Genomic DNA, 23070 nt, shown 5'->3' on the forward strand with positions numbered 1-23070 from the left:
AAAAATAAATCTTTGCCAAATATAAATGAATGAATAAATAAATGCATTAATAAAAGTCTTCTTCATAGGAACTTTGATTCAGTTGGGATTCCCTAAGCTGTAGAACAAATACAGACCACACCTGAGATACAAGTTTGCTTTTTCTTGGAATTATTAATTATGAAAATTTTTATCTTGTGTTATTGATTTAATGAATACAAAGTTGGTTGTTGTTTTTTTTTTTTTAAGGAGGTGCTATTATTCCACCTCAGTCATTCACATGTTTGGCTCCCTAAATAGCCTTGGCCCAGTATTTGGAAGTCTCACAGGTCTAAACTCATCAAGGAAATGAGAGATTTTCAAAATGCCATAGTAAAAATAGATGTTCACAAACTACCACAGAAAATTATGATTACTACCCACAATGAAAGAAATACTGGGTAGAAAACAAATGATAAAGAAATATTATGAAATATTATTGACTTTTTCTTCCTATTGAAGTCATCATTATTGGGAAGAGAACAAGATCAGAGAGGGGTGTGTGTGTGTGTGTGTGTGTGTGTGTATGAATGAATCCTGTTAAAAGTATTGTCAGCATTTGCAACTATTAACAGATTGGACCTCCATCTAGCCCACAGACCTAAGTGAAATAAATAGTCCTGTGACTAGAAGCCAAGTAGGAAAGTTGTAAATGCACCAGATATGAGGGTCAAATCACAAGAATACCTCAGGAACACAACACCCAATTCAAGATATCAGAAAAAGCACTCCCAGATAAAATCACAAAGACATAATTTCTTCCAAAACATACCAAAAACAATCATAAAACACCCATTTCTCCTTTTACTGGCAGTTTATTGAAGTTAAAGTAAACTAGAAATATAGTACAGTATAAACATTAGCACAAATAATGTTTTATTTATTCATGCTTTATTAATCCATTCATTCATTCAACACATATTTATAGAGGCCTATTATATGTCAGGAACTATGTGAGTCACTAAGGTTTCCATGATGATTTTTATGGTTTCTTCCTCCATAGAATGTATCTAATGGGAAAGATAGTTATCACACGATCACAAACAGAAACGGAAAATTATAACTGCATTAAATACATAAAAAGAGGTTTGCATGGTGACATAGCAAATGGAGTGGGTGACGTAGCTACTTAAGATTATGGGAATCTCAAGGGAGCACTGGAATTAACCCAGCAGAGGGACACGGGAGAAGCATCCAGGCAGAGACCATGTGTACACGATCTGTGAAGGGAAGGAAGTGGGTATGTTCTATGAAGAAAAATAAGGCCTATGGGCTGAAAGCAGAAAGCGAAGTAGAAAGTATTGCAAGATGTTTGGAGAGGTGAGCAGAGAACAAATCACGTGAGGCCTTAAAGGCAATGGCATGGATTTGGGTTTTTATTCTTAAAACAGTGGGAAGTCTTTTCAAAAGTGTTAAGCAAAGGGAAGTGACTAAATGGGGAGGTGTTTTCTTTGGTTGGTTGGTTTGGGGTTTTAATAATCACTCTGGCTACTGTATGAGGAACAGACCGGAAGAGTTCAGAAGTAGAAACTGGGAGGTGGGGTCGGGTGCGGTGGCTCACATCTGTAATCCCAGCACTTTGGGAGGCCGAGGCGGGCGGATCACAAGGTCAGGAGATCGAGACCATGCTGGTTAACATGGTGAAACCCCATCTCTACTAAAAATATAAAAAATTAGCCAGGTGTGGTGGCACATGCCTGTAGTCCCTGCTACTTGAGAGGCTGAGGCAGGAGAATTGCATGAACCCTGGAGATGGAGGTTGCAGTGAGCTGAGATTGTGCCACTGCATTCTAGCCTGGGCAACAGAGTAAGACTCCATCTCAAAAAAAAAAAAAAAAAAAAAAACAAAGAAAAGAAAGAGAGAGAAAAGGAAAAAAAAAAAACTGGGAGGTGGATAACTAGCTGTTGTAGTAGTCTAGTTAAGAGACGATGGCTTAGACTAAAAGGCGGTGGTGGAGAAGGGAAGATGGCAACTGACTCAAGAGGTAAAACAGCTTTGACTTGGTGGTAGATTGGCTTTAAGGGTAGAGTCAAGGATGACATCCAGGTTTCTCTCTACTCGCTAAGAGCAAAAACAGTGGAAGCAGGTAAATCTGGGGGGTAAGATCATGAATTTGGTTTGGAAAAGTGCAGAGGAGTTGACATAGCAGACCTGAGACTGGTGGCCTTTGAAAGTCCTGTGTGCAAGGTTGGGCTGGTTGGCATCTGGGAACTTGGGTTTCAGGAGGGTTCCCTGCTATTCCCCAATTAGAATTGCTCACTGCACTTAAACTGTTTATACAAATGATATGGTTTATTGTGAACACCTGCTTTTCTTCTGTGAATATGGAATTTTGGTATATGGTGGGCAAAGGATGCCTATGAGACCATCTCCTAATACTGAGCACTGAGTCTCTAATGAGCTTCCCTGGTAGACAGCATTTCACCTGTGTGGTCACAGTCCAGTGCTTGAGGAACTAAGTACTTTCTGTGTGATCTACTAAAGTAAGTCTCTTGGAAGCTTGATCCTGGTTTCCTCCAGACTTTGCCCCATGTGCTTTTTCTTTCTGCTGATTGTGCTTTGTACCCTTCTTAGGAAATAAATCATAGCCATGAGTATGACTACATGATGAGTCATGTAAGTCTTCCTAGTGATTTACCAAATTTGTAGGTGGTCTTGGGATCTCCGAAACAAGGTACATATTGACTTTGAATTAGTAATGTCATGAAAGCATGGTATACATCTCCTGGGGTAGCTCTTGGCTGGAGATCAAGACATGGGCCCATTGATGGTATGTGATCTCTCTAGACTCAATATGCAGTACAACTAGCCATGTAGAACTAGATGTTCAAGCAGAAATGATCTTAAGAAAGTATCTAGTCCAGATTCCTCAGTTTTTCAAATGAACTAAGGTTGAGAGAGGTAAATACCTTTCTAGAGGTCACAGAGCTAGGACCAGTACAACAAAGCTACATCTCAACTCTTACGAGTTCCTACCAGTTCATTATTTACTGCCTAGCTGGCATCTGTCCTTTCTCAAGAGGTCTCCTGCTTGCATCAGAATGTGCCACATGGTTGCAGATGTCTACCATGTTGCATTTGCAATTAAAACAGCTAAATAGGGTGTCTTAAAAGGACGATTTCCAAGCTGCCAGGACAATAATGCCACAAACTCCACCAGATTTTATGAGTCAAATGACAGTATAAATCATTAGAAAAATGTGTGCCAACCACAGAGACAGTGATGTCTCAAACTCATGGAGTACTGAACACCATCCAGTTGGCTAAGAAAAAGCCATGGGGCTTAAAATCATTTTTCACAATTACTATCCTAGCTAGTTCATAGCTTTTGGCAGATATGCCCCACATGCATAACCAAACTCAGCTAATTTTCACTCTGCTGATCGACAAATATGAATTTTTTTCCCCCTCAGAAAGACCACCCAGAGAGCGTTCATGAAATCTGAGGTAGTGCATCAAAAATGAATCCATTTATTACAGTCTGCCTTTAAATAATGCATATTAAATAGGCCACCCAATATTCATCACAAAAAGTTCTACTGTGCTAACTAGGATGATGAGTCAGGAGTACCAGACATGAATTACTAGAGTCTGAGAGTCAAATAGAAACACTTCTGAGTCCTGGCCAGGCGGCGGTGGCCCGGGAGGCGGAGCTTGCAGTGAGCTGAGATCTGGCCACTGCACTCCAGTCCGGGCGACAGAGCAAGACTCCGCCTCAAAAAAAAAAAAAAAAAGAAACACTTCTGAGTCCTGTGAGGCAGAAAAAAAAAAGTGTGTGTGTGTGTGTGTGTGTGTGTATTTAAAGTTATTTACTATGGGCTTCTCCAAAATCATTATTGGCTAACAGTTAAACTTGAAATACCATAAATGCGACATCAATTTCCTTAAGCAATGAAATATTTACATAACTAAAGGAATAAAAGATCTTTTCTACTAAACTCACATTTTCAGCCAAGTGTCATTTCTAAGTTGTCATCTTGGGACTATGCAATAGCCCAGCTGTTGAATCCCATGCATGAATGTGTATTTTACGCTGATTTCAAAAACACACATCTATTGTAAATTGAACAAGCCCTCCTACAAAGAGAAGCCTCCCACCAACAAGGGAGAACCCTCACAATGTATTTCGAATTCAGTGCAAGTAGACTCTGCAGAGGATAAAGAGATGCTACTAAAATAGAGATCACAAAGGACTTCAATCATATAGATGATACTCCATTCCTTAGTTTGGGGGTGGGTGGACAGCCATTTCAATATTTATTTATTTGTGATTTTTAGAGATGGGGTCTTGCTCTGTCTCCCAGGTCAGAGCATAAATGGTGCAATCATAGCTCACTGGAGCCTCGACCTCCTAGACTCTCAAGTGATCTTCCTGCCTCAGCCTCCCAAGTAGCAGGAAGTACAGGTACATGCCACCACGCTTAGCTTATTTTTTAATTATTATTTTACTTTTTTTTTTTTAGAGAGGGGATTTCACTCTGTTGCCTAGGCTGTCTTGAACAACCTAAATATTTTATAATTTTAAAAATATTTAACTCCCTGAACTTTCTCAATTGGTAGTCCCAGATTCTTGGGGAAGAGTCTTACTTCACCTTGCTCTCTCTAGAGTCAAACTGAGTTTTCTTTAGTCATGAAAATATGGCTCATTGTATCAGCTGGTACCTTAAAACCAATTCTATTACACTGAGTTCCCAAAGATGTGGCCAAATTCTCATGACCTTTCCTATCAGATATCCTTTGTCTCTGGAGAAGCTTGAAAGAATATATAAGCCGGCCGGGCATGGTGGCTCAAGCCTGTAATCCCAGCACTTCGGGAGGCCGAGATGGGCGGATCACGATGTCAGGAGATTGAGACCATCCTGGTTAACACGGTGAAACCCCGTCTCTACCAAAAAAAAAAAAAAAATACAAAAAAAAAAACTAGCCGGGTGAGGTGGCGGGCGCCTGTAGTCCCAGCTGCTCAGGAGGCTGAGGCAGGAGAATGGCGTGAACCCGGGAGGCGGAGCTTGCAGTGAGCTGAGATCCGGCCACTGCACTCCAGCCTGGGTGACAGAGCGAGACTCCGTCTCAAAAAAAAAGAAAAAAAAAAAAAAAAAGAATATATAAGTCAAGGGTATTTTCAATCAGTGAAGGTAAAGTGAAAATATCTTCTCATATTAAAGCTGCCAGCTTTCCAAATAGAAAATTGTGTCAGTAAGAGGAAGGTATAAGATCAAGAAAAAGTGAAATTGACCAAGTGTGCTTTAAAATGCCCCATAATTTTAAAAAGCCTTTCTTTCCCCATCTGATAACTGGGAGGCTGTGCTCACACAAACTTGGGTTTAAATACGGTAGGAAAGTGGTGTCTCAAAGGGGTTTTGAGACCCCAGCATCAGTATCAATTGGAAACTTGCTAGAAATACAAATTCCCAGATTCCGTGCTGGGGGTTGGAGGGTAGGCAAGTTTTAAGAATACCTCCAGGTGATTCTAATGCCTGTCCTTTATGGAGCATGATGTAGAATTATGTTACAAGTAAATGACTGAGTTTGAACACCAGGGTCAGTCCCTGGTAAATGGTGTGACTTTGGGCAGGTGACTTAACTTGGCTTTCATTTCCTCATCTATAACATGAAGATAATAACTGTAGTTATTAACTCACTGGAACACTGGTGATCAGATAATACACCTGAAAGTGTGGCAAAATGCTTGACACACACTAAGTGTTCTCTACCATGGAAATGACACAGGTTTGCTTTTATTACAGAGTTTGCTCATCTATTTATTCAATCAGAATTTATTGAGCATTTACCACATACTACACGTTAGAATCACCTGGGGAATTCTGATGACATCCCACTGCCTTAGCCCCACTCCACACCAAAACCTAAAGGAAGGCCCAAGCTTGGATTTGTTTAATAGTTCTGCAGGAGCTTCTAATGGAAGAAACAAATCTGCAAGCAAAAATTACGGGCCAATGTCCAGGCAGCAGAGGCTAGATGTATGCACATGATCCCGGAGAAACTTTTAGCACGGAGTTGCTTGCCCAGTCAAGTTTTCTTTGATGCTTATATATTCCTCACCTGCTTCATTAATCTTAGGAGGCACGAACCATGTTTTTCTAAACTCTCAGTGCTTAGCACCATGTCTAACAAATAATAGATGCAGGAGAAGTTTGTCAATGCAACAAGAAGTGAGTTGAATTTCTAGGATTAACCCTCCAACTCCTAGAAATCTCAACACAGTATGTCAGGATAGAGCAGTAATGATACAGCTATCATATCCATAACAAACTCATAAAAGCACTTTTCCCTGAATATGTTGCCCAAGCCTCAAGGCTAGACATGATGATTTTGCACATCAGTTTCCAAGGGGAGGAGCGACATGGGAAAACTTTTCAGTTAATTAAAAGAGACACTCAGGCACACTTCATGCCATTCTTTAATCTCCATTCTCCTGTGATAAATATTGAATGACAGAAACGGGTCCAGGCTAACAAGCTGGAGGCAGGACCCTACAGAGGTCAGAAACACTGCAGCAGCTCCAGGGCTCAGGAAAAGGAAGAAGGATATCAGCACCTTGCCTGGGTTGTGTCAGTGATGTGCTGCCAAACAGTACTCCAAAGAATGCCCACTGGACATGGGCTCTCACCCTACTTTGACTAATTTAAATAAAAGGTAAAAAAAAAAAAAGGAACTACCATATATTGCAATTAAGAAGCCAGAGAATATTAACAATTATGATTGACTGAGGGTTTTCTGGTGTCAGGTACTGTGTTAAAGCCATCTCATTAAAATTTCATTTAATTGTGGTAGCCGGCCTCCAAGATGGCTCCCAACACTCCTTACCTCCTAGTACATCACCCATACATATTCCCTGTTACACTGAATCAGCCTTGACTCCTATGACCAATAGAAAACTACAGAAATAAGGGTCTGTGACTTCTGAGGTTAGATGTCATAAAAGACATCACCACTTCCAACATGACCTCTTGGATCACCTGCCTGGGAAGCCAGTACCATGTCAAGTGGACACACACACAGCCCTGTGGTGAGGCCCACATAGAGAGGAACCCGTGTGCCAGCCTTGTGACTGGGCCACCTTGAAGTCTATCTTCCCACTCTCACCAAGACTTTGAGTCTTCCAGCTGAAGCCCCAGACATCCCAGAACAGAGGGAAGTTATTGTCCCTGGGCTCTGTCTGAATTCCTGACCCTCAGAATCTATGAGATAATTGTTTTATTTTTTTTAAATTTGAGAGGGGGTCTCATTCTGTCACCCAGGCTGGAGTGCAGTGGTGCAGTCATGGCTCACTGCAACCTCTGCCTCCCAGGTTCAAGGCGTCTTCCCATCTCAGCCTCCCAGGTAGCTGGGACCACAGGAGCACGCCACCTCGCCCAGCTACATTTTGTTTTTCTGGTACAGATGGGGCTTCATCGTGTTGCCCAGGCTGGGAGATGATTGTTTGAAAAACTAAGTTCTAACAAAACTAAGTTTTGTTATGCAGCAAAACACCACTCATACGTAAGAGCTAGACACTTTTATGTTACTGTTGAAGAGAGTTGGACCAATTCAATCATGGAGATTCTAAGTGAAGCAGTGGGGATGGGCATCCAGCTTTGCAGATCTGACAGTCTTGCCTCTCGTTCTGTCCTAACAGAGAAGCATAAGGTATGGAACCTGCTTCCCATCCCTTTTATTAAGGGAAAGTAATCATTTAACAGGAATCTGTAATGCACTTTGGTTGTCCTCAAGATACTTTGTTCATCCTACAGGGAACCCACCATTCTGTCGTGTGCTTCAGTCATTTATCTCTGGATAGATCAGAGGCTTCCTCACAGCACCCGTAAATAGCAGAAGGGTGGAGACAAGATGCTGTGCTAATCCCGTGGACTCTGCATCAACCTGCCTGCCTTGGCATCTCCACCACGTTCAGGCTTGGTGATCTTAGGTAAGTTAACTAAATTTCATAAGCCTCACAGATTTCTCATTTTAAAATTAGGGCCAATTTTAACACATGCATTTGTTCCAGATGCATTAGAAAAGCATTCATGGCCAGGCACAGTGGCTCACACATGTAATCCCAATACTTTGGAGGCCAAGTGGGAGGATCATCTGAGCCCAGGAGTTCAAGACCAGTCTGAGCAATACAGTGAGACCGTGTCTCTACAAAAAGTTTAAAAGTTAACCAAGCATGGTGGCATGCACCTGTGGTCCCAGCTATTTAGGAGGCTAAGGTGGGAGGATCACTTGAGTCTAGGAGGTCAAGATCAGCCTGGGCAACATGGTGAAACCCCTTTTCTACAAAAACTACAGAAATTAATCAAGCATGGTAGTGCGCACCTGTTGTCCCAGTTATTTGGGAGGCAGAGATGTGAGGGTTGCTTGAGCCCAGGAGGTCAAGGCTGCAGTGAGCCGGGACCACATCACTGTACTGCAGCCTGACACAGCGAGACTCTCTCAAAAAAGAAAGAAAAAAAAACCCAAAAACCTCATAAAGACTTGGCACATTGCCTGGCGCATAGTAAGTGCTCAATAAATGTTACCTATGTGTAATATTATCATCAAATATGTGTTGTAAAACACCCAACATGTTAAATGGCCAATCAAAAGCTCTTCTCTCAGTCTTTCCTCATGTCAGAAAGACATGAATAATAGTGGTTCTTCAGAGTGACAAGATCTCACTATGCAGGCACTGAAACCTTCAGCCACTAGGCTAGCCAAAGGGCTAAAGCCTTGGTCATGGCTCCTGCTAGAGTCCAGTCTGCCCTGCTGGGGTGATGAGAGGATCGGGGAAAGCTGCCAGATAGTTCTACTGTCCAGTGGATCATACATAGACAGCAATTTGGCTCTTTCCTACGAGAACAAGCAAACAGGGTCTCTCTCAATCTGGTCTTATAAACAGGGGTGTAGAGGCAGCTTTGGTTCCTCCTATATCTTAATCTCATTACATTCTTACCATTTTGTCAGTGCAGACAAAGCTCCTCAGCTCCTGCCAGTGCTCCCTCCAATGCCTTCCCTTGGGGTTCACTCTCTGCGGGTGTGGGGGCTAATAAGCTGCCACCTATCCTGCTGTCCCTTAGGGGATTCCCACCGAAATGATGCTTAGATTCCCATCTTCCCTTGAACTTAGCTTTAAGATTCCTCCCTTTTTTCCCCTTAAACATGAGAAAGATTTCTGTGTAAAATTCTGTTTGGGGTCCAAAATATTTCCATAACCTTTTATTTCTGGGTAAGACCAAGAAAAGGGAAATTAAGAGAAATACTAGCCACATTCACCCATCTCAAAATAAGCACAAATTCCCAGCCTTACAAGGTGCTGGGTTAGGTTTCTGGGGAGATATAAAACGGGATCAAGATGCAGAGCTTGCCATCAAGTGACCCCCAAGTCCAATGGGGAAGGTTAAAAAACAATATGAATAACTACAGGGTAAAGTGCCATGATGGATGCCATGAGCAGCAGGGAGAAGGTCCAAGAGACGAGAGGAGGGAAAATGATAAAAGACAGGAACATAGGGAAGGTCTTCCAGAGCAGTCAGCCTCAGGTGTGGGCTCTGAGGACAGGGGATCCTGCCCCAGGGAGGTAGGGAAGGGCACTGAACGTACTGCAGGCAGAAGGAATGGGAGCCAGGGAGCCAGGAAAGCATGAGGCAGCTATGGAAATGCTATGGATTCATGTCCTTCTTTCAGTTTGGAGACATTTTGTAAAAAATCAAGAACAGGAATACAAAAACTAAAACAAGAATACAACAGCTAAAGTAGTATAGTGAATAATATGCTGGCAAAGTTTAGCAATAAAAACTTTCAAGACAGAAAAAAGTAAAGGGTGATTTACACATTATAGAGCAAATTGGTGACATGTGGATTTCATGAGTAAGAGTACGTAACATATTCAAATTCATTTCTCAGTGATCACGACCTAAAATCCCTAAGAGATTAGAGATGTATGTTTTCAAAGGAGGCCGTGCCAAGTGAACTGGTGGATTACTCTTCCCAACATGTTAAGTAAGTTTCCTTCACTGAAAAATCTTTTGCTTGAACCATGAACTACCAAATCGAACACTTTCCAACGATTTATTTTCCTGGTCTACTTTTACAAAGTTATTACCTAAAGTGAGAGGATACATATTAGATGACACAAGTTTGGGGTCTGTTACTTACCAGCAGAGTCATTTCAGTGATGTTCAAGAACCAGTATGCATTAGCCAGATTAGTTTCAAGGTGGAGTAAATGTGTATCAGAGGTGAACATGATTATTGATAGGTCTAAGGGTGTGTGCATCTTTGCATATTTTTCTATCCTCTGGCCCAAACTTAGAAAGTTACTGCACAAAGTAAGCTCTCAAACAGAATTTCTGTGAATCGGAGCTCCCTTCTTTTTCTCTTTATTACAATCAACAAGCTAAGTTAGAAAGAAAATCCAGACAGCATCATAGGCCATTAACCAATCTCAAATGGTGGGTATTAAGATAGGAAATAATCCCTGGTCAGTATTTCTGTGTCCTCCCAAGTCCAATAGATTCTCCGCATACAATACAAAACTGGATGGCATGGCCCTAGGCCAGGCTTCCTTAGCAAGCTTACCATATACCACATGCTGGGCCACTTGGGATCATTGAAATAGGTAGACTGGGCACGACTGAAGTCATAATCCCTCTTTGTCCGCTTTTTTACCACTTGCTGTTGGATCCATTCCACCTGCCAAGAAGGACATTTGGTGAGTATTCATGTTCCATCAGGGTTAGCACAACATAAATGACAGTCTGAGGCATTTCCCATCTTAAGTCAATGCGATTTAAGTCACAGGTTTCATTGCGGCAACTAAAATCTCTGAGTCTAAGTGCTCAGAGATTCCTTAGAAACCCAGGGTTTTTTTGTGTTTGTTTAATGAAAGTAGGGATTTCAGTGTTTTATGTATAGATTATTTATATCTCTCAACAACAAGCGAAACTTTTAGCTTTCTCAGAAATTCTATTTACTTCCAATTCATTAAAAATTGGTAATGTTAACTTTTAAGGTAATTTTTCATCCTTACTTTATGCTAAGGGCTAGTCAACTTTTTCTATAAAGGTCCAAAAAATAAATATTTTAGGCTTTGCAGGTCACATGGTCTCTGATGCAATCACTCATTTTGCCATTGCAGCAATGTAGATGATTTATAAATGAATGGGTGTGAATGTGTTCCAATAAAACTTTATATACAAAACCAGGCTGGATTTTGTTCCACATGCCACAGTTTATAATTCCTGACCTAAAGTATGCATCAATTTTTTAAAACTTTCTGGGAGCAAAATGCTCCAGGATCACAATTTTTTTTTAAATGGCTTTCTACAACACCGTGCAGTGGAAAAGCACTATTTGGAGAATCAGAAAAACCAAATCCCTAGTCCTATCTCTGGCACAAAATTGGAGAAGCCACTCAATTTCCTGAGCCATAGGCTCCCTGCCAGCTCTAAAATTCAAACACGCCCTATTTGAGAAAAGTCTCAATATTTAGTTATAAACTTGTTTAAACAAAGTAACCAGAAACCTTGAATGCAGAATTTATAACCTAGTGGTAGGGGTATGTATGGGAACACTTTCTTTAAAACAGATTATCATTATGGCAACACAAAAATAAGCATGTTGCAGTTTTAGTGGGATGTCTCAAATGCAGAATCAGCCCTGGTGGTCTTCTTCAATTTGTGCCTAAATGCTCCTTTGTTTGATTTCTTCTGGTGATAGCTCATTTAGTCACAACGCTCTGGAATGTTTTGTTCCACCATTTATTACCCCTCTCTACAAAGGAATTAAAAAATGAGTGGGGAGGAAGCGGGCTTTGTAGTCCACTGCCGTAATTCCATATCCAGCCATTCAGTGAACATTTTAAAACCTCTCTCACCTACTCAATTAAAAGATTACCGGAGGAGAAGGGATCCTAAGGCATCCTTCTCAATCAAAGTAGAGCAGCAATGATGGGTGTGCATGTACATCTTCTATTTCCAGGAAACATTTTAACCTCTTCATTTCAAAAAATCTAAGGAATGCAGTTCATTCACTCATTCATTCATTCAACGAACAAGTGCTAGGTACTGTGTTAGAAATACGAAGATGAGTAAGAATTCGTTTTAACTTTGAAGGACTTACACTTTATCAAGGAAATGTAACAAGTATTCCACAATTCTCCACTTCATAAAAATATCTTTACCTCCATGAATGACATCTGACACAGGCCCTATCACTGTATTACTTAGACTATTTATGATGATTTTGACTATGCAACTTGTAATCCTTATATTACTATCTGTAAGTCTTACCCCAATAAAGTTAACAAGTTCATATTTGCATGCTTGGTAAAAGAAGGCTGCTTAGACAACTCTTTTCAAAACGAATCCTATATTGGCAGTGGCCTTTCCTAATGAAGCATTCATAAATTCCACACTGCCAACCTATATATGTACATAAACCAGAAAGTATCATGCCTCCCCCAGTGTGGACTCATGAAAGAGACTGCTAGAGATCAGGAAAGTCTATCCTGGGGTGGGAGTGGATAACTGTTCCTTAGAAAGACACTATAAATATCCACTTCTCCCTGTGCACACATTCAAACAGACAAATAAAATAAGTATGTGAGAAAACCAAGTGACAGCCATTTTCCTAGATGAACTATAGGTACTAAAATAGAACAGAATATCTTACCCAACAGCATCCCTTCTATAATTTTACCAAACAAAAATGCTTAGTTACAAGACTGAGTGGTCAGAGGTGACACAGCAGCTTGGCATCTAGATTTGACTACAAGTCACTCTGTCTGATCACAGGGCTGCAATACTCAAGAAAAGTTCAGTGGGTTTTTTTTTAGTGTCAAATACCATGTATTTTGCCTTGGTGCCTTATGGGTATGTGTATATAGCCCTGTATTTTTTGGAAAGTGGGAAAAGCACCTCTTGGATCGGAAGGTTTCTATGACTGGAAAGACCATATTTATATTTTTAAGCTATTATCCATATGTCTATCCTTGAGCTCTTTAAGGAAAAAGCCAGAGGTAATGCATTATACAGATTTTATTTCTTGCCAAGAAGCCTCATGCAAAGAAAAGATACTTAAAAATTCATTTTCATAAAACTATGGTCAGCCTAGGAGAAGGGAATTATTGTGTGTTTTTCCTCACTGGCTTAACTTCTGAAAGTTCTATTTCCAATACATTAAGGAACTACAGTTAATCCAGAGTGTAAAAGCTACAGGACCTTTGAAATCGTCAATCTATCCTTTGTTAATTTAAACATACATGTGTCACATGATTTCAGGGACACTCCCTCCCTCTACTCACAGTACTCTCTTCCTTTGGACCTTGGTCCAAGTAAACATTGTGTATTTGCTGCTTAAGAACCTCTGTCTAAAGATGTTCTCCTTTATAAGATCCAAAACACATTAATTGACAATTATGGGAAGCCCGGCCTCATAATCTCAGCTGAACTTGTATCTCATTATTTTGGAATTTACCAGCTTTCTGATACTACACATGGGGAAAGCAACAGGAGGAGAAAAAATGTGATCATATGAATATAAATCATGTAAGTTATTACGTAAATACAAACGGGAAACAGATTATGCTGCTGCTTTGAAAATGCATCCTGCAGTGATAGGGAATCAGCCCTTTAGATATTAAAAAGTATTATGCTAATAATTAAAACACATACTAGTAGCAAATGTCTACAGATATACCAATGTAATAGCATAGAAAGTCAAGAAATTGACTCAAAACATGTAAGAATACAGTATATGATATTGGGATTATTCTAAATAAGTAGGGAAAAAAAGTACTTCATAAATGTTCTGGAACACGTTGGTTGGAACCACCACCAACTAGAAAAAAAAAATAAAGCTGAAGGCATTTCTCACATCTTAGATCAGAATCAATTTCAAATGAATCAAATATTTAAATGTAAAGGTACTATAAGAAATATGAGAGATGTTTAAAACTAATCTCAGAGTGGAAAATTGTATCTAAGTATAACACAAACCAAAAAGATGATTTAGAAACACTGACTAATTTAACTACATAAAAATAATGTGAATGACATGGCCAAAAAAAACCCACAAAACATCACAGGGAAGGTAAAAGACAAACTGGGCAAAAGTGTATAGCTCCTACCATAAACAAAAGACTATCTCCCTAATATAGAGAGAGTTTCAACAATTAATAAGAGAACAATTCAACAGGAAAAGCAGCAAAAGATATGGGTAGAGAAACCTCTGGAAAGGTAAATCAGGTTCTTATATAAAATACACTTAGCCTCATGCATAGCAAGTAAAACCAAACTGAGATACCACTTTTCACCTTTCAGATACAAACAATCTAAAGGTTGATAACATACTGTTAGTGGGGGAATGGGAAAAGGTTCATTGTCACATAATGGTGAGGGGAATGGAAACGTGTACAACTCTGGAGGATAATTAAACAATTCCTTTAAGAAGGATGAAAGAAGTAATTCTATTTTTAGGAGTTTATCCTACCTATGTACACGTGTGAATGTGCGAGGTTATTTACTAAAATACTGCCAGTAAGAACCAAAAACTGTTAGCAACCTAAATATGTATCAATAGAGATGAATATAATAAATGATAACATATCTGTATGATAAAGTACAATACAACCATAAAAGAGAATGAAATGGTCTTAATGTACTGACAGAGAATCATCTCCATGATACAGTTAAAGTGGGAAAAAAACATAAGTTACAAACAGTTTAAAGGGATACTATATTTTTGGCATCTCTCTAAAGTGATTATACACAAAAAACCTGATAAACTGGTTGCTTTCTGGGCAGAAAACTAGTGACTGGATACAGGGATAAGAGGGAGACCTTCTACTGCATGCCCCTTTAAATCTTGTTACTTTTGATCCATGAGAATATGTTACCTATACACACTATCATACAATCAAAAACCAATTTCAAATATGACTAAGCCTGGGCCCAGTGGCTCACATCTATAATCTCAGCACTTTGGGAGGCCGAGGCAGGAGGATGGTTTATGCCCAGGAGTTTAAGACCAGCCTGGACAACATAGCAAGACTCTCATCTTTACCCAAAAAAAAAAAAAAAATGTTTAAAAAAGTAGCCAGGTGTGGGGACATGAGCCTATAGTCCCAGCTACTGAGGAAGCTGAGGTGGGAGGATCACTTGAGCCCAGGAGTTTGAGGCTGCAGTGAGCCATGATCAAGGCACTGTCCTCCTGCCTAGGTGGCGGAGTGAGATCCTGTGGCTAAAAAAAAAAGACTACATGTCTAAATCACAGCATATTTCTTTGAAAAGCAGTTAATGAGAAAAAAAGATACATAAAAAGTGCCTTAGATGATTTTATATTATATTCCAACACAACTTAAATATTAAGAAAAGTTGGGTAAAGTAAGAAAAAGGAGTTGGATTTGGAAGAGCTCGGTCATTATCTTAGATTAGCTACCAGTCACCTTTGTGATCTTGCAAAAATCTTAGTGGGCCTCTTTTATCTGTAAAATGAGGGAAGGTAGACTAAATGTGCCCTCTACTCTCTTTCTTCCAGCTTTGAAATTTTATCTAGAGAGTCTGATTCTCTGGTTTGACTAGGAATAAACATTTTGTTAAAAACAACAGACAGGTGAGGTCGATGTTCTAGTTGATCAATGATCTTAAGTCATTCTGTGAAAATGCGAGATTAATATTCATAAATGAGTGTAGTAAATTATATGTTACTCTATGATTTGAATGAAACAGTTGCCAGGAAATAAAATAGGTGGTATTCCATATTTTGTATCTTTTTTGAACTAACTAGCTTTGATCAATTTAGGGAAAAGAACATAAAAATACTTCCCCTCTATTTTTTTCTTTGACTTTGAAAACGAAATAGAGCATCTTGGGTTTTGTTTTTAAGTATGAGTTAGGTGGATAATGGACATGCACATTTTTGCTATGGAAAGCAAGGGCTGAAGAAAACATTTTAGTACTGACATGCGGTTCCAAGAAGTTCTAAAGTCCAAAGGCAACAGATCCTAGAAATTTTCGAAAAACTCTGGTCAACACATCAAAGCTAACCAGTGAGGAAAAAAAAAAAAATCAGAGAATTTAGTAAAAGTATTTGTTAGACAAGGATATTCCATACTTTAAATTGTGGTCCATCTAGCAACTTATCATTAATTAGTTTTTAAATACTGGCATTGTTATTCTGTCACCTTTTTAAAGAAAAAAATTATCAAGATTGTTTAAATTCTGTTTATTTCATAAAGCTACTTGTGAACCAAATAAAGCCTTACTTTTGATGTGATGGAGAATTTTTACTTGATTTGCTTGAAACAGGCATTTTGAATCTTATTTGATGACTGCAAACATCAGATACTTCTATTAGAGAAAACATCTGGTCATGAATGTGAAAAATCATATAATGTTTGAAAGGTCATTCAGAGGGAAGTTGTGAAATAAACACTGCATGTACATTCAGAACAGTGTTACCGAAGAAAATACAGGCCAAACTGAAAAACTTGACTCTGCTGTAAAATTTTATGTTTAGTTGGCTTTCTCTAAGGAAGCCAAAATTTTAGAAACGTATGTTATCAATTTAATCTCGCTATATTTTGTTTATAGAAAAACTCATAGTGTTACTGTTCTAATTACATTACTCACTTTCAAAGAATTAACATCATATTTCTCCCCTTAAGCTATTCCCCTATTATGTACCTACTTCTAAAAATCTGATTTTCCAATTTGTTGCTTGTTTCTTTTCCCCAGTTTTGATAAGATGAAATGTGACTGTGAAAAAGAAATGGTTATATCCAATCAAAGCAGTAAAATGTGCTTTCCACCCTCAAGACCCTTTCATTTATTTTTGTTCACGCTAAAAATATTTATTGAGTAGCTCCTAAGTGGGAGGCACTCTCCAGCTAAACTACAGAATGGCAGTGAACAAAACAGCCAATTGACTTTCACAGTTATTGATGAAAACAGTTAAATGATGCAAAAAGTAAATAATATAAGGAGGTAGAAAGCGATTACGAAGGAAGGGGCTATTTCAAGTAAGGTGGTCAAGAAAGGCCGCTTTGAAAGATGTGATCTTTTAATAGAATTTTGAATAATGAGAAACCATCTGTGCAGATTTCTCAAAGAAGATATTATAGGCAATGTGACCAGCGAATGAGAAAGCCGTCTAGAATGACTGTCTACCTTTGTATTTTTGTTTGCAGTTCACTATTGCAATCCCTCAGGCCTACCAGTATTGCATTCGCCCTCCAGTGGACAGACAAAGGAAGAAGCTCACTCAGATCATGGAAGCAGAATCCCAGCCATCTGGTCAACCCACTCTGGGCTCCTGAGTACCTGGAATATAATCTAGAAGGGGGATACAGGCTCAAGCTGCACTTGTCCCCACAACTCCACCAACTTCTCAGCTAATGGTGATAAACTCAGCTGAAAGAGGGATCAAGCAAGGCCCTCTAAAGCATGAGGTCCTAGGCAAAAACCCTCTTGCCCTTATGATGCTAGCCAGTATGAACTATATTTTTGTTTTTTTTTTTTTTTAAGAGGGTTTTGATGAACATCTGTCTTTTCAACTAAATTATGGAGTAAAAATCACAGATTCAATCAATGCTGCCATCTAAACAGCAGAGAAATTATAAAAGAATCTCTATGATAAAAAGTGTCCCAGGGCAGACGTGGTGGCTCACACCTGTAATCCCAGCACTTTGGGAGGCCAAGGTGGGCTGATCACCTGAGGTTGGGAGTTCGAGACCAGTCTGACCAACATGGAGAAACCCCGTCTCTACTAAAAATACAAAATTAGCCAGGAGTGGTGGCACATGCCTGTAATCCCAGCTACTTGGGAGGCTGAGGCGGGAGAATCGCTTGAACCCGGGAGGCAGAGATTGCGGTGAGCCAAGATTGTGCCATTGCACTCCAGCCCAGGCAACAAGAGCGAAATTCCATCTCAGAAAAAAAAAACAGAAACATTCAAACGAAGCCTAGAATTCAACTTAAGTGCACCACCAGATGTAGACCATTCCTGTACTAGGAATCAGAAGACACAGTGACTTAATCCTTTGATTTTGGATATTAACACCTCTGAAACTCTATGAAAAAAGAAATAATATCAGTTGTTGGATGAATCTTGCTAAACAATTTAACATTAAATTAGGTTTTATAAGAACAAAGTAATTCTTTCTGGAGCTATTAAAATATCTAAAAACATCCTGTGTGTGATCTTTACACCTACCATAGCAGCATGATTCCATCTGTGCCCAGAGCTAGGCTAGACTCTGCCACAGATGGGCAGTGTAGAACAAATTGGGAAAACATACTACTCAAGTTCTTGGTAGAGAACTACCAATCACTAGTCCGGCCACTTGGGCAAATCACATAAATTCTTGGTATTCTATACTCTCATTTGTAAAATGGAATTACCTGTATTGTTAACAGGGTCACACTTATAATGTGCTTCACAAATGCAAGCTCCCATAGTACTTAGTAACTTGTGTTTTTATTGCATGTTTCTACCACTGGCCTGGGGCAAAAGAAACTACGTTTTAGTATCCCTAGTACCAAAGGCAATGCTTGACAACAGGCCCTCAAGAAATAGGTAAGGTAAATGGATATTTTTACCTGGTAAATACATTTCTTGGTAGGGATGTCTAAATTTTCTCCTTATTAAAAGAAAAACTGGGAAATTTTAAATAGAACAGAGTGAAAAAAAAAGGAGCCAAAAAATTTAGGCTTAATCCTATCAAGTTACAAAATGTTTCGTATTTCAACAACAGATAGATGGTAGCACAAGGATGATTACGTTACTAGCAATGAACAGCATGTAAAAATATTAATGAAGGATATAATCTTTCTTTATAACATTCTGTGTTTTTAATGTTTCATTGACCCCTTCTCTGTTTGACAACCACTTGAAACCCACTCTTGGCTGGGCGCGGTAGCTCAAGCCTGTAATCCCAGCACTTTGGGAGGCTGAGGTGGGTGGATCACCTGAGGTCAGGAGCTCGAGACCAGCCTGGCCAACATGGCAAAAATCCATCTCTACTAAAAATATAAAAAATTAGCCAGGTGTGGTGGCAGGCACCTGCAATCCCAGCTACTTGGGAGGATGAGGCAGGAGAATCGCTTGAACCCAGGAGGCGGAGGTTGCAGTGAGCTGAGATCACACCACTGCACTCCTGCCTGGGTCACAGAGCAAGACTCTGTCTTAAAAAACAACAACAACAGAAAAGAAACCCACTCTTGTACATAATTTTATCTTTTGAGATGGAGCCATTTCCTCCACCTTACCTGTTTTACTGGTAAGACTGGAGAAAATGGCTCCATCTCAAGAGACAAAATCTCAGAAAGAAAGAGATAAAATCTCAGAAGCAAAAAACACAGTGGGTACAATTAAAACGGATAAACACAGAAGAACAAAGTAGGTGTTGACACAGGTCAAGAACCTGGAATATGTGGTGGGTTGGGAGAGGAAGATTATCAGGAAGAACAGTGAATGGATGCTGGATTTAACACCAAGATGAAAGGACGATCTGTGCAGCAAACCAACATGGATGGCACACGTTTACCTACGTAAGAGACTGCACCTCCTGCACAAGTACCCCTGAACTTAAAATAATAGTTACAAAAAAATTTCATTGTATGTATGCTTATCCATCCACCCATTAAAAAACAGTTTGGTTTATTCCAATTTTTGGCAATTATAAATAAAGCAGTTATAAACAAACATATGAACCTGGAAATAGATATGAGCCATTGTTTCATAAACTGCAAAGGCCTAGGGTTGAATCAAGTCAATGAAACCTATGATGTTAAGTGATGCATTCTCCCAGACTAATAAAAGACATCTCCAGCATTTCGATGGTCAATGCCTAGTCCATAATCAAAAGCACACAGCCAAAGAAGTATGAATTTAAAAGTACTTACATCGGGGAAAATATAAAGAGCATAGAAATGACTGTCAATCAACTCTTATAGCTAAGTGGAAAAAAAGGTGCCAAACTGATAAATTAGGGGATATTTCTTTAACATTTAAATATGAAATATGATTAAACATTTGAATTTTAATATTTTGATATTAAATATTAATATTTAATAAAAATATTAATATTATGGCATGACATAAATATTGAATAAAGTATTTAATATTTTAAACATTTAAATTTAAGACTACCAATCTTGGCTGCTAGTAGTAATACCCACAAGCAACTGGTTTTTCACAACATGTAAGGACAATTTTTTTTTTTTGGCTTTACTTTATCTTTCCAGGAAAGATAATTTCAAAGACTTCGGGCTTATTTTTCCATTGACGCTGCTGCTCTCAAAACTTGCTTAAAATCCCTCAAAGGCAAGACACTTATTTTATATTTGTCTCAAGTATATTTGTTCTTTGAGACCAGTTAATTTGTCCTCTGGGGGAAAAAAACCAATATAGCTCCTTTATTCCTAGTCATGCCAAGATGCCTTCCAGAGGGTAAAAAGAACTTAATTTATGTAAAAAGAGAGAGAAGGGGGGAAAAGAGAGAAAAAGAGTGTGAGTGTGTGTGTGTGTGTGTGTGTGTGTGTGTGTGTGTGGTGTCTGAGTGTATGCACCCAACATGAAGTAGGGGGTTGGAAAAGCCAGTGATGAGAACTCATTCAATACTTGTTGAATGGAAAGATTATACCCCCAAACCTTCCATTTTCTAACTTGTATTTCAGGTTCTTACATTTTAAACTTTAGGACATCTCATGTAATCAATAAGAGGAAATTTGAAAACAATTTCAATTGCTCATGTATTAAAAGGAAACAAATTCTAAAGTATCTAAAACAAATTCTACTGTCTGAATGCCACCTGGGGTTAAATTCACACCCTTTGATTAAACGCAGTCTTAATTCAGAGAGTGAACTGGACAACACAGAATTCCCTCCAGCTTCACTCTAGGATCAAAATCATCACTGCATGAAAAACACAGTGGCATGACTTCATTCTACATTTATTTGTCTTTTGAATAATCATCCTCTAAGCAATTTGAAAGCCAGGGCAATGTAATTAATAAAATCTATTCAACATTTAAAGTAAATATATGTTACATCACTCTGCTCTTAGTATTGCTGAAGTTTTAGATAACTGCAAGAATGATAATTTTACCTTAAAACAAAGCATTCATCACTTAATGGGTTTTTGTTCTTTGACCAATCCCACAAGTCTGTGCCTAAATCATTTCAGATATTCCCAGATCTGTATTTGCAAAAATTGGATGCCCTCAAGTTGTATATCAAGTGAATACAAAGAGGAGCTTTATTTTGTACAGAGTAGAGAAATTGTTCAATTCAGCTGAGATTAGTATAAAAAAGAGGCAAATGCTGGCAAAGGAAAGGGCGCTCTCATTATTTCTCCAAGCAGAGGACACAGGGTGATCTGCTAAATATCAAAAAGCATGTCAGCATCTTGCTTCTCAATATAACATACCACTTAATTCCATAACTCATAAGCAATGGTCATGAAAGCTATATTTCTATGGAGAGAAACACTCTTCCCTTGTGACTAATTCAGCTCCATTGCACATACTGTCTTCTCCTAGCTATTTAAATATAAATGGCAATGGCTATTGTTTCTAAATTTCCATGGCTCCTACTGCCACGGTTTTTGATCACAGTGGGAAAACTGAGGGAGGGGGAATGGTATGAGCGTGTAAGTTCAGAGCTGGGTACCAGGAGTTTTCATGTCATCCATTTTGCGCTTTCTCTTTTTAAATAAGAGGCATTCTCAATACTCTGGGAGCTTCAGTTTTATGTTTTTAAAATCTTTCCAGCACCTTTCAATCTCTTCATTGTCAAGATCTAAAACCTTAGAAGTCAAGGGGTGACCAATTGTTATGCTGGCAAGCTCTAGCTTTATGAATCAAAGAGAGATGGGTAAAAATTAGTCTTTTCTTTCTGTTGTTAGAAGATAAATATGCAACTTTTATGGAAATGTGTGAAGTCTGTGTAAGTGTCCTCTGTCCCCTTGAGGTTAACCTACGTTTTTAAATCCTAAAATGAGTTCAAAAGACATAAATTAAAAAGTAGCATGAAGTCATTGGTGAGGAGGAATGTGAATGAAGACCCCCAACATGGGCCTCCCCCCCCCACACACACACACAACAGAGATAAATGATAAGGGACTGCCTTGGGGGAAGGTCTCTGACTTGGGGTTTTCATTATATTTTCCTTTTTCCTGAACTCTAACCTTACACTTGGCAGAAAGGGCAGGGGTGTTTTGCAACCAAAAACACTGGAATTGTGGCAGCTCTTAAACACCATCATCACCCTCTGAAATATTTAGCAAACAGCTACTTTGGTGAGGGTGGGGGAAAGCATGCCTTTCGGCCTCAGGGAAAAATGCTGTCCAAAATCCCTGGGTAAAGGGAAAGGGATTGGCATTTTCTCCCCTAAATCCAGTTGCCTGAGGCAAACCGAATGTTTTCTCAAGTTGAGTGCTATTCCCTCACCTCAGAAACCACTGTAGGGGCTTCCAGAGAGGTGGTGCTTGACAAAACTTGCAGGTCATAGCACATAAAAATCTGGAAGCAGGCCTGATAAATGAGTGCACCGGCTGGAGCTCCTGTCGGTCCTACGCCAGCCCTACGGGAAGGCGAGCAGAGCCCCAGTTCCCAGCTTCCTGGCAGTCTCCATGTGTGTCGCAGAAAGTAGTGCCAAGTCACTTCACTGGGCCTCCCTCACCCTGAAGACGTAATCCATGCCCACTACAGTCAATTAGAGGAGCCCTGGGGCTGAGGCTCAGAGAAGGAGAGAGAAAACACATTTTCATCACTGTCATCAAACCTGACACTTTTTCAGTCTGAAGACCCAGGAGCAGCGAATCTCCCCCACCAAGCTTCCTTGTTTCACGCTGTGTGTTTTGGATGGCTCACCCTGGAGTCTGTTGTGTCAATGTTCACAGAAATATGATGTGTTTACTGGACCCAAGGGGGGTGCCTATCACCAGTTCTCTCTATCCACTCCTCGGCCCTCCACCCCCAAAGGGGTTCCACCCTGGCACATTTGGGCCCTCAGCACTAAAATGAGAGCTGGCCTTGACCACAGTTCCCAACAACCCTACTGAGCATT

At 39.5% G+C, this 23070-nt stretch overlaps 1 protein-coding gene across 3 annotated transcripts in view; it reads right to left on the reverse strand.

The window, feature by feature from the left end:
- The window catches only part of PCSK5 (proprotein convertase subtilisin/kexin type 5), a 466860-nt gene that overhangs the window by 360376 nt on the left and 83414 nt on the right, over positions 1-23070 (reverse strand). For all 3 annotated transcript variants that reach the window (XM_030920278.1, XM_030920277.1, XM_030920279.1), the window contains exon 3: positions 10579-10692. In XM_030920278.1, coding sequence (XP_030776138.1) covers positions 10579-10692 — 114 coding nt within the window. The remainder of the gene's footprint in view (positions 1-10578; positions 10693-23070) is intronic.

This window comes from Rhinopithecus roxellana, chromosome 16 (assembly GCF_007565055.1).
Source record: "Rhinopithecus roxellana isolate Shanxi Qingling chromosome 16, ASM756505v1, whole genome shotgun sequence".
NCBI classification, from domain to species: domain Eukaryota; kingdom Metazoa; phylum Chordata; class Mammalia; order Primates; family Cercopithecidae; genus Rhinopithecus; species Rhinopithecus roxellana.